The sequence below is a fragment of the Typopeltis vanoorti genome, chromosome 4, assembly GCF_054136105.1.
Source record: "Typopeltis vanoorti isolate ZY-2024b chromosome 4, IOZ_Tvanoo_1.0, whole genome shotgun sequence".
Lineage (NCBI taxonomy): Eukaryota > Metazoa > Arthropoda > Arachnida > Uropygi > Thelyphonidae > Typopeltis > Typopeltis vanoorti.
Genome location: NC_143552.1, coordinates 111,571,894 through 111,586,680, shown reverse-complemented (window position 1 = coordinate 111,586,680; position 14,787 = coordinate 111,571,894). Strand labels below are relative to the sequence as shown.

At 36.2% G+C, this 14,787-nt stretch overlaps 1 protein-coding gene across 2 annotated transcripts in view; it reads right to left on the bottom strand.

The window, feature by feature from the left end:
- Alh (coiled coil domain containing protein Alhambra) overlaps window positions 1-14,464 on the bottom strand; it is a 294,506-nt gene extending 280,042 nt beyond the window's left edge. For both annotated transcript variants that reach the window (XM_090391968.1, XM_090391969.1), the window contains exon 1: window positions 14,184-14,464. In XM_090391968.1, the coding sequence (XP_090248094.1) occupies window positions 14,184-14,292 (109 nt within the window). In that variant the 5' untranslated portion in view covers window positions 14,293-14,464. The remainder of the gene's footprint in view (window positions 1-14,183) is intronic.
- Between the last annotated feature and the right edge of the window lie 323 nt (window positions 14,465-14,787).

Sequence of the window (14,787 nt, the reverse complement as noted above, 5' to 3'; positions counted from 1 at the left end):
GCATTGATCCTTGTGGTAGTACACCACTGGTTACCTTAAATCTTGCAGACTCACATCCCCCATATACTACTTTTTGATATCTGTCAGTCAGCCATCCTCTTATCCATGTTAGTATTCTATAATCCAAACCCATATTCTCCAATTTATGCACCAGTCTACCATGCTGTATTCTGTCAAAAGTCTCAGCAAAATCCAAAAGTACCATGGTGTATCCATTCCCCTTGTCTAGTTCAATGGTAACAGCAATTGTTACAGAATGTGAGCAAGTTGCTAAATCATGAACTTCCTTTAGTAAACCAATGTTGCTCATTGCAGAGTAGAGATTCAATGTCAACCCATTTCTGAATGTGAGCCCTGACCAATTTTTCCAAAATCTTCACCCCTATTCGAGAGATACTAATTGGTTGATAGTTAGTACATCGGTCTTTAAACCACCCTTGTTCAATGGAATTACCATACATTCTTTCCATTCCTGCAGAATCTTCCCTGTTCTGAGACTCATCAAAGCTGGTCAAAGGAATAGCCAGTTCAGCTGAACACTCTTTTAGCACATGTGCTGATATCCCATCAGTCTCTATTGCTGAATTCTTATTCAGTTTGTGCAACATCTCTAATAACTTGTCCTCTATGCCTGCATTTCTTTATCCAGTGAAGAGGTTGCAGTGAGCTCAATGTCATGTACACTAGGTTGAAAGCTTTTAACAAAATGGGCACTCATTACTTAAACAACCACTTCTGCATCTGTAAGCCTCACACCATCTGCATTTAGAAGAGTTATACTTTCATATTCATTCTTTCTTTTACTTGCAGCATATCGACAGAATTCTTGTGGGGTTGTCTTTAGCATTCAGAGCCAGTTTCTTTTCATACTCACACTTTGCTTTCCGTACAACAGTTGTGACTATTCTAGCTTGCTGCTTATAATTTTCATAATACACATCATCCTCATGCACAAGATATTCCTTCCTCATCATTCTTTTCTTATAAATCTCTTGCTTAATAAGACATCCATTTAACTCCTACCCTCTTTACTCTTTGAACTTTCAGGACACACTTTGATATCACATCATTTAAGCATTTTTAAATGCTTCCCATCAATCAACCAATCAGATTCCACTGAACTCAGTATACTCCTCAGTTGGTCATAATTTCCTGATTTGTAATTCAGCATGTAGCCTTTTCTGAATATAACATTCATAAACTTAGTCACTTCCCAAGTGAGTACTGTATGATCACTGTCACCAAGTCCGAGCGGTTAGCCTAGTGGCTTTGTGCTTCGCAACCATATGCCTGGGGAAGGAGTGTCCTCGGTTCGATTCCTGTCGCCAACGTGAGGGGTTTAAGGATCTTCCTCAGCCATAGCCAAGTTAACCGGTCTTGGGCGTGGACGGCAGGGCCCCCCCCCCACTTTATCTGGGGTTTTTCATCCCACAAGCAGGCAAACCGGCCCCGTGAACACACACGGATCTACAATCATGAATACTTACCCCCCCCCCACATGAGGGGGCTCAACTCGCCCCAATAGGGACGGGGAGAAAAGGGAGGAAACTCCATATGAATAAATAAATAAAACTGTCACCAACCAGAGGTAGAATAGTTACATCTTTAACTGAAACACCCACTGACACTATAATCAAATTTAACACCCTTTGTTCTCGAGTTCCTTCTGTCACATGCTGCTTGAGGAAGTGTCCTGCAACAGTTTTTTCTCGTTCTTCCTCTTCGGCAACACCTTGTTCCTCCAGTTCAACCAATTATTTGTTGGTCAATTCTTCAGGGGCACTTTCAATGAGTTGAACTATGTCATCACCTTTGAGATTCAGATTGTTTGCTAGGCCCACTATTTCTTCACTCAATTTACAAAGGTCTTCATTTTTTTTTTCAAAACTTCAAAATTGTGCACAAACCTTTTTAATGTCTGTTTCCATATGCCACTTGAGAGGCCACTTCGTTCCAGGCTACAGCAATATTTTTAATAGCATGATATATATTGAATGCCTTTCAGAATTGAATGAGAGTCTGATTATTTCCTTCACTAGCAGAAATGGTGAAAAAATGTTCTCTGTAGATAATAAGCCTTAAACACTACAAGAACTCCCTGATTCATTGGTCAGATCAATGGAGTAGTGTTTGGAGGGAAAAACATGATCTTGATCTTGGGGTGAAGTTCACCGATGTAAGGTGGATGACCCCGAGCATTATCTAGAATTTATAAATTTTAAATTCTACATTTTCCTTCACACAATAGCTTTTCATTTCACTTGCATAACATAACAGTTAATCAAGGCATCCTCAAACAATTCATCCACGACTTCTTATTGCTCCGATAATGAACTGTAAGATGAGCCATCAAAAACCGTAAAAGTTATTGAAGGCTCATGGATTCTCACTGTGTCATATCACAAATGATTTCAGTTTATATCCAGCCATATAATCCCCTAACAGAACTGTAATATGGTCTTTAAGAGCTTTGAAACTAGGCATAAATTTCAGTTTTTGTGGATGAATGTCTGCTCATAACCTTAATCAACATAACAGTTGATTAAGGCATCCTCAAAGAATTCATCCACAACTTCTTATTGCTCCGATAATGAACTGTAAGACGAGTGATCAAAAACTGTAATGAATTCAGTTTATATCCACCCACATTATCCCCAATAGAACCGTAATACGGTCTTTAAGAGCTTTGAAACCAGGCATAAATTTAGCTTTTTATGGATGAATGCCTGCTCGGGCTTTTTTTTTTTTTTTCTTCCCAAAACAAGGAGCTCTCATCCATATTAAATATTTGCTGTGGTAAATAATTTTCCTCCGTAATAATTTTATCCAATTTCTCCAGAAACACTTTGGCAGCCTTCTCATCGGCACTTGCAGATTCATCATACATTTTCACATTATGCAGAGCAAAACTCTGCTTGAATGTCATGAATCAACTGGAAGAAGCAGCATTGAATTCGTAGTCATAATCGGGCCCTGCTTTTTCCTTCAACATGTTGAAGAGACTAAGTACCTTAGTGGTTATGGTCATAGTGCTAAGGGGGTATGAGCTTTTGATTCAGGTCCTCTATCCATGATGTAAGTAGATTTTCCATATCACCGATAGGACCCTGTCGTTGCTTCTTCACTATAGTCAATTTAATGGAAATAGATCACAGCGCTCTACAATTTTATCCTTAATTTTTAAAATGGTCTTCACTATAGAATGACATCATCCGATGTCATGTACGATCACAGTGACAGGCTTACCAGCTTCATGTTGATTTATAACTTGCAACTTTGTTTCGAGAACAATTGCTCGTCTTTTTCTGTGATTCTTCACTAGGTTTTTTGATTGGACGTGTAGGGACCACATTGCACAAAATAGCGCTAAAAATTTAATGATAAATACACAAATAACATATTTCTCAAACAGAAAATCAACAGAGGAATTGTTGAAGACGAGTGTCGACTTCAACAATTCCTCTGTTGATTTTCAGAGTGAATGTGCCGCTGCCACTGCACATGATGCATTGTTGCTAAATAGAAACCTTTTTATTTTACACTCACTTGCGTTTTGCTCGAAAGTATAGTCGAAAATGTTCTTTATTCCCATATGGGATCACGGATGTATCTTCGATCGGATGTAACTCAAGCAGACAGAGGTCGAGGGATGACTGTGGATAAATTTCAAAACGGAACTTAGACAATGAGACATATTTGTGCGCGTGCTTGTAGTCTTGTAGTCCTAAAGAAGGGGAATTCTGTGAGTTATTAGAGAAGGCAGCTGACATAAAGAAAAAGATATGACCTAACTTCTTGTTACAAACCATATATAAAATTTGGCATCCCTTATCCGCTCCACCAAAGACCAACCACTTCCCCTAGACCTACCTAGGGTATACCAGGTCCCTTACAGCTATAAACTGTCCTACTTTGGCCAAACAGGCAGGACAGCAAATGTCAGTATTTCAGAACATAAAGACTACATCTGGTTTCACCAGTACAGCCACTCTGGATTTGCAGACCATGCTCTGGATACCCACCACAGAATACGTTGGAAGAAAACCATGTTAATACACGTCAGCAAGTTTAAACATGAAAGATTGTTCATAGAATCAGCATCACCTCTAAAAAGCTCTCCAAACCTCAACAAATTTGGATGCATGAGACTGCCCCAAATTTGGGAAGCTTGAATCACGCGAACATCAGCCCAACAGCCAAGACAACCCAATACAGCCCTAGAGGGGGGGGGGGGCACTATCAGGACTCTACGAACAACAGTAGTTTCTCTCTTCTGACTCATTTTCTTTTTGTAGTGTTGCTAAAATATAGGAAGTATTTATTAAAGTTTCTTTTAATTAATATTCCAACATACATTGCAGATTCCTTAAATAATTAAATAGTCATAAAGAAAAATAGAAAGGCTAATCCTTACTGGAGATCTAAACAGCTGAGTCGTAAACCAGGCATATATATCAGATCATCCCAAAAATAATGGCGATTTTAGCATTAAGTTTTGAAAGGATATAAAAGGAAATTCAGCTACTAATTGAATCAAGTATGTATTCTCCATTTGAATCAATAAAGTGCTTCAAACGTGAAAACTTCATAATCCCATTTTTATAGAAATCAGGAGTTTTGGAGGCAAAGAAGTTGCATTGGCTCAATTTCAGTGGCTCTAATGTATCATACTGTATCAACAGTTCATTAATGAAATGTTGCAAACTCAGAAATACGAGGGTGGTCTGAAAAGTTCTCGGCCTAACAATGAAACAACAAATTTATATTTTCAAAGTTATTTTTATTTTTCAACATAATCTCCCAAAAGACTAATACATTTATTCCAGCGATGCTCCAGCGTCATTATCCCATCCCTGTACTGGTTCTCAGTAAGATCCACAAAATACCCCTCTACAGATGCAATCACCTCTTGATTCAAAGAAAAACACTGACCAGCGAGGAAGAGTTTTAGTTTTGGGAAGAGATAGAAGTCAGAGGAAGACAAATCTGGGGGGAATAGGATGGATGTTCCAACAATTCATAGTGCAGATCCCTTAATTTTCTCATTGCCAAAGCACCTTTGTGGGCAGGTGCATTGTCCTGATGAAAGATGATTTTTTTTCCCTGCAAACCAGGTCTTTTCTCGCGAATTGTTTCGTATAGACTAGTTAAAAGATCGGAATAATATTCCCAGTTATGGTTTTACATTTTCAAGATAATTAATACACAAAATTCCTTTAGTATTCCTAAACCGATGCCATGACCTTTTCTGCTGATGGAATCGAATTTGTCTTCATTGGCGCCGAAAAACCACCTTCTGTCCACTGTTTTGACTGCTGTTTGGATTCTGGTGTGTAATGGTGAATCCAAGTCTCATCCATAGTAATAAATTGACACATAAAATCAGTTTTATTGTTGTTAAAATGTTCCAAGCATTGTTCACAGATTTTCATGCGAGTGCATTTTTGATCTGCTGTGAGCAAGTGCGGCACCCATTTTGCAGAAAGCTTTTTCATTTGCAATTCTTCATGCAAAATATATCCTACACATTCTTTTGAAATGCCTATAGTCTCAGCAATTTCATGCACTTTGACTCACCAGTCATCCAATACCATATCGTGCACTTGATCAATGATTTCTGGTGTTGTTACACTTTTTGGATGACCTTCACATGGATCATCTTCAAGGCTGGTATGGCCACGTTTAAACTTGACAGCCCATTTCTTAATTGCCGAAAATGAAAGAGAAGAATGCCCATAAACATTTATGAACTTCGAATGAATTTATCTTGGCGTTAAACCTTCTTTTACAAAGAATTTTATAACCACAGGATACTCAATTTTATCCATTTCAAGAGATACAAACAACATTTTTGCTTCAGACAGCTGTATAAAAAATACTACTTGATAGAATGACTTCCAATTTCATATGGATGCTTATGATAGATGCACCAACTTAGGGGGAAAAAAACATGCCGATAGTGTTGCCATCTATGGTCGAGAACTTTTCAGACCATCCTTGTAAGTGGTAATCTGACGATGTGGAAGCTTTTCCCAGCTGAGTTCCTCAATCTTGATAGAGGTAATTCTTGCACTACAATGGCGTGCGTTATCGTGGTGAAAAACAACACCCTTTCAACAGACCAGAGAACACCTCTTTTCATTCAGTTTTTCGTTCAATCGATTGAGTTGTTCACAGTATACTTCAGCTGTGATCGTTTGGCTTTGTGGCAAGAGTTCAAAATGTATAATAAGAGGCATATCCCACCAAATGCTTAACAAAAGCTTCTGAAGGTCTAGGTCTTGTTTTGGCTGAGGTTTAGCCTGTTTCCCTGAATGAAACCCACTGCCTTCAGCACTTAACATTCTTGTAACGTATCCACTTTTCATCACCGGTGACTACATGACCCAAAAATGGAGATTGAACCTCTCGAGAACATCGAGCATGTCAACATCGTGCAGATGTTGACACGCTCTCTTCGATTGTTGTTCATCAATTCATGAGGAATCCACATGCCGAGTTTAGATACTATTCCAAGTTCTTGCAAATGGCAATGGATGGTCGATGACAACGAAGTAAGATCTTTTGATAAATCTTCAACAGTTGCATTGCCATTTTTTGCAATAGCGGCTTCCAGAATATCATTATCGAGAGAGAGACAGGGTGCACAGAGCAAGGGGAGTCTTTTAAACTAAAGTCGGCTTGTCAAAATTTTTGGAACCATCGCTGACACTTTTGCACATTCAAAACATTATCGCTATACACTTCTTGCACATTTTTTACAGTGTCAGCAGCAGTATTGCCTTTTTTTAACTCATAAAGCATGATGTGCTCTTCAGTGACCTACATAGTAATAAAGGATTATTTAAACAATAACCTATGTATGATACTCTTGCAAGGTGTAATTCCTTAGAATGAGACTTCCTCAGCTTATTGGTACTTATAAAGCTTTAAAAATTCATGTTTAGACAATTCGAGACACGTTTAAAGAAGTACAGTATAAAAAATTACACTACTTTTGGGATGACCTGATATATATATTAAGGATACCAAGTAATTTTATAAACTTGGTTTTTTACTGCTTCTCCCAAGTAAGTAAAACAGTTAAGTTTGCGCCTGAACGTAGTTCAAGTCTAGAGGTAGTGCAACACCAGGGCAACTCGTGGTATCATATATATATATATGATATTCGAGGGAATATCATATTTAATATGATATTCCCTCCATGATATCTGTTCACGCCTCTAATCTTTCTCGGGACTCTCATATCAGCAATCTCTGGTCTTTGGTCAAGTGTTTTACTTCTGACCCAGCTCTCAGATCCATAAGTTAAAACTGGTTACTTTTCCGACTAATTTCTCTCTTATTCCATATGAATTTATTCAATTGACTTCCTACCATACCAGCTTTGTTGACTCTGTTGTCTGTTACATATTTAATTTACCATCTTCACTAAAAATCATGCCTAAGTAGCTGAAATGTTTTACTTGTTCCACAGGTTCCCCGTTCACAACACAGTTGACATTTTCAACAATTCTATCTATTTTCGTTGTCTTTGGCTTTTTAATGCTGACCTTCATACCATATCTATTACAACAGTTATTCAATTTAGTCAGGGAATCTTGCAAACTTGTAGCGGATTTATTTAGAAGTATAACATCGTCCGCATAAAGCACAGAGCTGACATTAACATCTCCAATTCTGATATCATGTTTAATACCACTTTCCTTCATAATGTAATCCATATAGATAATGAATAACAGAGAGGATAATGTATATCCTTGTCTCACACCAGATTTAACATTAAACCATCTTCCTGTACATCCTTAAATTCTAACTGCCGACTTACAACTAAATAAAGACTAAGCATTGCTTGATATAATGCTCCATCGACAACATATAACTGTAGTGTTTTGAATACCTAATCTCTTGGCACATATGCCTTTTCCAGATCTACAAAACTTAAATACAGATCTTTATTATATTCCCATGATTTTTCAACTATATGTCGTAAAGTGAAGATCTGATGCTGACAGCCTCTATTTGGCCTGAACCCAGCTTGTTCTTCACCAAGCTTTTCTTCCACAATTCTTCTCAACCGTTTCTCAAGTATACTTGCATAGATCTTGCCAGGAACACTTAGTAGGGAAATACCTCTGTAATTCTCACATGCAGTTTTATTTCCCGAAATTGGTGGAAACTTAACCAAAGGTGGCATTTCTAAATTTTTGAAGAGGTGTAAGGAGACTCAGTATCACTACAAAACCAGACTGGTAAAGGCAGGAAAAGGTGCACAACAGCAAGTGATGATAGAAGAATTGAGAGACTGTGCCTACGTGACAGAAGAAAATCATCTGGGTGTATACAAGATGAAATGGTGCAATACAATGTGAAGTTGAGTGCAAGGACTGTTCGGCGCAGACTGCAGGAATTTGGTTTAAATGCCAGAATTCCGTGAAAAAAGCCATTTTTATCTCTCAAACAAAGGTTGAAAAGATTAAACTGGGCTAAAACCCACGTTAACTGGACAGCAGAACAATGGGACAGTGTTATTTGGAGTGATGAGACCAAAATCTCCCTGTTTGGTAGTGATGGCATAAAATACGTAAGTCGAAGAATCGGAGAAGATTTGCATCCTGATTGCATTATACCTACCGTGAAACATCCACTTAGTGTTATGATCTGGGGTGTATGACATCAAAAGGTGTGGGCAGAATTTGCATGATTAATGGGAATATAAATGCCCAAAAATACATAAATGAAATACTTCAGCCGAAACTGAAGCTTTCCGCACATGATCTTTTCCAAGATAATGACACATTTATATTTCAACAGGATTCAGCTCCATGCCATGTTGCTGCCACTCATGAAACCACTTGTGTGCAAAAAGTGGTTTCAAGATAATCATATTCCACTGCTGGAATGGCCTGGGAATAGCCCAGATCTTAACCCAATCGAAAATCTATGGAGCCAACTAAAGAAAACTTGTTAGTCAGAAGCAACCCACCAATAAAACTCAATTAATAGAAGCAATAATTCAATCTTGGTTTCACATTATAACAGCTGCAGAACTAAAAAACTTGGTTCACTCCATGGGAAGGCATTGTAAGGCTGTAATTAACGCTCAAGGTTACCCAACTAAGTATTAACTCACATTGTGATAATTTTTGTATATCTCATTTTTTCTATGTGTTTCACTTTTCTTCTTTATAACTGCTGTTCTAATAAAAAATCCTTCATAAAAGTTAGTGCATTACATTCTTGATTAATTTATCTTTCCATTGATTTTATGGTATTACTCCAAAAAAAGTGGTGTTATGAGCCATCAAACCTCCGAAATACACTTTTTCCAAAAGGTTTCCACAATTTTGATCACTAGTGTAGCATAATCCTGCCAACACAATAAGTTGTTGGAAATCTTATGATGCCAAAGTGCATAACTTACATTGAAGTGACAGCCATTATCATTTGCCCACATTTCCAGCCTGTTCAAATCATTTTGTAAGTTCTGTATGACAGTAACATCTTTCATTTCTTTACTCATATTTGCATCATAAACAAACAACTGAACATCTTCCCTGACAGATCCTTTCCAATATCATTAATGTAAAGATTGAACAAAAATGGTCCAAAGACTGATCCTGGGGTACTAATTGTTCACCTTAAATCTGGCAGATTCAAACCCCCCCCCCCCCCATAAACCACTCCAGATACCATTTTGATCAGCCACCTACTTATACATCAGCAGTTTATATTCCAATCTCATATTATCCAGTTTATGCAACAATCTTTCATGTGATATCCTATCATGTAGAATATCTGCCACAGGGGATTCAATGCTTGAGGGTGGAAGATAGTTCACGTGATGATTTTCAGTCAGAGTTCTTTTTTTTTTGGAAGTATTAAACAACAATTAAGTCATTCTTTTGGCATTATCATATTTGTTGTGGTTATAGCCTATATTATTATATTTATAAGTGTTTAATTTGATTAAGTGTAAGGATAATGTGCTTATTTTTCTGATTTTCAAAGGTTTAATATTTGTTTTCTTGTATACACTGTATTCTGCATCATGGTGCTGATGTGCAAAACAATGGTGGCTGATTTTAAAGTACGAGATTATGTTTGCTGCAGCATGTGCAAAATGGCCTTTGCAAAATGAGAGATTTATGGAAGGAGAACATGATTGTTGAAAGTGTTTTGTGGGCGAATGCCAAAAGTGTGAAGAGGGTAAGACGAATGATAGCGACGAGCTAAAAGACGAAATGTGTGATAATGCGACTGGTGTAGTTAATGTTACAAGCAGTATGAGTGATTGTATGAATGATGTAGTGGAAAATGACCAGATGGTAATAGAAAAGATAGTGGACTTACTTCCCCACAGAACAAAACGTGAGATTGAGTGGCTGGGAAAACACCTAGTGGGTGGTATTGAAAAACGAAAAAAAAAGCTGAATACCTAATTGTTGTATACAAAAATTACTCGCTTGGTTTTGTAGATAGTACTTCTGCTCTCCAACTAATAGGCTCTGTTATATAGTGAAACTTGTGGAGTATTCATAACTAAAAATTCACATGTATACCACAGTAATTAAATTTTTAATAATATGTAGATATTTTGTCTTAAGTATCTTAAGACAGTACAGTTATTACAAACAATACTAGGAATTACATTCAAAGAAGTTTTGTAATCCAAAAACTGTTTTAAAGTGCAAACATTTTCTATGTCACATCTTAAATAACCATAGTGGTAGTTGCACACTAAGTGATGAATTTCATCTCCCACCTGAGCATTACCCCCTAAGCACATGCGCACTAACTGTTCCTTTGAATGTAATTCCTAATATTGTTTGTAATAACTGTACTGATGATGTCTTAATATACTTAAGTCAAAATGTCTACATATTAAAAATTTAATTACTGTGGTATATGTGTGAATTTTTAGTTAACTAATAGGCTGTGGGTTCAAATCACACTGCGTGCAGTGATGTTTCTGAAAGTCTTTAGGTTTACAATGCATTGCAGTTGTTTTCCATTGTTATTGTCACCCGCATCAGTGCAGTTGGCAATGCACTTGTATTGCCAACTGCACTGATGGAGGCATAAAATGCTAAGAGTAGAGATTTTTAATGCTGAAAGTTAAGTTGATTTTGCAAATATTTAGACATAATTGATTCAATTATTCTGTATTTTTTTTATGATTGTTTATTTTGTTTGTAAGAGTTTGTTCATTTCTGCAGTTCTAAAAGCTATTATTTTTGCTATATTGTATACTACTTGTATGTCATGACACCAATGCACTGAACAATAGCAGATGATTTCAACATGCATGATTTTTGTTAGCTGCAGTACGTATAAAATGCAGATGCTTCATAAAATGAAAGATTTATGGAAAGAGAATGAAACTGGTAAGCGTGTGAGGGAAGTGTTTTCAGAAAAGCACCTGAGTTGACTGACAAGATGCAAGAAAATGCAATCATAAAAAACGAGGTTAGTAGAAAGCATGCATGCAGTAAGAGTGACAGTAAGAATGAAATGATGGAATATGAAGCAAAGGACCAGATGGTAATTAGAGATACAGCATGCCTACATGAACTTCTCTGTAGAACAAAGTGTGAGACTCAATGGTTATAGAAATGCCTGGCATGTAGTATGAGACACAGAAGCAACAGAAAGCAGAGTATAAAAACATGAAAAGGGAGAATAAAGATCAAATTTTGTATTCTGTTTCACATAAGAGGAATGATTGGAGAGTATAACAACATCGTGTTTCCTTGGAGCCAAGATTAAAAATATTAGCAATTTTAAAGTATGCAGAGAAGGAAGGTGAAAGAAATTATTATTCTGGCTGGTACGAATGATCTAGCAGTTGAAACAAGGTATATGAGAAAATATTTTATCTGTCAAAAGTTTGTTACATAAAACATCTTGGACTTTCAAATGGCATCTAGTTATTATATGCAACTATTTTTTTTTTTTTAATATCAGTCCCACACACAAGAGGTAGAAGCACATTAATGCCACATGAAGGAAAGGTTTGAGAAAGAAGAAACCTATTAACATTTCTCTTGAAAAACTTGGAGTTGCAGTTGATAGGAAACACTTCTTGGAGTGCTGTTTGTTTGTGAATTACATGGCTTGTTGAATGCGCAGGGTGAATGGAGTGTACTCTCATTGGCAAAACTGAGGACAAAATTATTGGTCAACAAGAGGTCATTTATGTATAAGAAAGATAGGCAATAGAAGAACAGAGCCTGCAGAACTCCTTCACTGTTGAAGATACTCAGAGAAAGACAGCTATTCACCATGATATGCTTGAACAACAGGAGAGAAAGCTGACTATCCATTAAAGAGGAAGGAAGGTAGATGAAATATGGCAATTTAGTGAGCAGGTGGTGATGCTAGACATGATGTCAGCTTGTGTTTATTAAAAATTAATTGGTTCTAAAAGTTATTAGACTTTTATAATATTACAATAAATCCAATTTAATAATACTGAATTTATTATAATAAATTCAACATTAAATTCATTACAATAAATTTTAGTTTATTAGTCCTATTTATGCTTATCAGTGCTGAGTGATCTCTACTAAATCTTAATGAAAACCACTATACTGACAAGAAAGTTATTCAAAGAATTTTAATTTGTGAATGTCTGCAACTCATTTCCTCAAATGTAACTATACTATGCATGAAGAACAAAGGACAAATTTATCTTCTGAATGCCAAAAAAAAGTAATAATAATAAAATGAATTATTAACAATTTTGATTTATAAAACTATTAATAGCACAAAAAATAATAAACAGAAAATTTTGAAATTAAATTGCATGTCTAAAAGAATGATGCTACTTTTTTGAAATAACTTTCCTGAAAGAAGTTCCAACAAACACTTGCCTTTGCCTTGCCATTTTAACTTTGGAATAGCAAGGTATTTTACATTAAGTGATGACTGCTTATTTTTCATCAAAAGGAACTCCATAGTCATCCTTGATAAATTATCTAAAAAGCAGAAAATGTCCTCACCACTTCTCCTGATGGAGTTATTTCATCACCATATAACACTGCAATTATCATTGCAACACAAAACTAGCAAAATATATGATCAAGAATGGTGGCAGTAACATAATGCTCAATCACATATATATTATATCCACATGCGACTTAAAATTACATCTTTTATATACATACATACATGTATGTACGTATCCCCCATCCCATTTATATGTTTTCCTATCTAGGAGGTTGATTGCCATGATGCAACACATGGTTGATTATAGGCATAACGGCATGTGGTAAGGGCCCTATCTCTTCCATATATTGTCATATAAAGTGCCATATAAAGTATTCATGGCTGTAAATCCATGTGTGTGTGTGTGTGTGTGTGTGTGTGTGTGTTCACAAGGCCAGTCTGCCTGTTCTGAGGGATGAAAAACCTGAGTTCCCAGGTGGAAGAAACTCTCTACCTCTGTATGAGACCTGCTAACTCACCTTTAGTCAAAAGAGACCAGATAAAGGTTCCTCACATCATGGACAGAATCAAACCCAGGTTTTTCTGACCAAAGAGCTTCGTCTATACTGATTGTGCTAAGGATGCTCACACACACACACACACACACACACATATATATATATATGTGCACATGAGAAACAGATGGGTAATTTTAAGATTTTAGAGAGTGAGAGAACATGCATCAGCTGCATTCAATTATAAATATAATTTCATATTTAATATACTCAATATGCCCTGTAAATGTAGTTAATACTCGCAGACGTAGTGCCATCCATACATAATGTTGTCTTCTGGCATCCTCATGACTCAGCTAAAGTGTATTATGGAAAAAACTTCATTATAATGAAGCCACTTTAATGTGAATTGTTATAATACACCTCCAATGAACTGGCGGAAAGGTTTTTTTTTTTTTTTCAATAATGTAACGGAAACTTTCAAACAATAATCTAATTTTCATATTAATGACATACGCTACATACGTTTAAACTGAAATCAATTCTTCGCCCACTACATATACAGACTGATATTCGCGCGAACTTCCATAACAAATAGTAGACAAACTGTATTTCACTGGAGTGAAAAAAAAAGATCTGCTGTACCACGTGTAAATACATTTACAACATAAATACGATACATGTTTCATTCGATACATAAACAGTAAAACTAAACAATGGATTAACTATTTTGTTTACCTTGATGTACAGCCACATTGCATCCTTGCCCATCACAATACACTAGTGGATTTTCGGCCCATCCACGCTCATCAGAGCAAACACAACAACCTCCGACCATCTCCTTCATCTTGCTCCCTCGCTCTTAAAGTGTAAAAGTTTGGAGGGAAGCCATCAAATTACATCGGCACTCAAAGGATAAAAGCATTTTGTCAAATAAGAAAAACAGTATGCCATTTACTAATAATAAAATAATAAAAATTCATAACATACACATTTCACTACAAACCGACAACAGCAAACAAAACACTATCTGGAAAATGCGCCTGCGCAAACTGAAGCAGCATGGGATATCAGTAAATTATGATTTTGCAGAGCCTTGAAATACTAAGCTACATAGCATCTGTTGGATTACTAGAAAAGAAATAAAACTATATTTTATTATGTAATTCTAATAAAGTTTCTGTTGAATTAATAGATAAAAAAATCCATTGCAATGCTGCAATTCAATACATATGACTAATAAAACTTCAGTTGAATAATTAGGAGAAATAAGAAACAAAGTTGCAATCATATATCGGTAGCATATATTCTATTATTATTAGAATATACTACCAATATATAC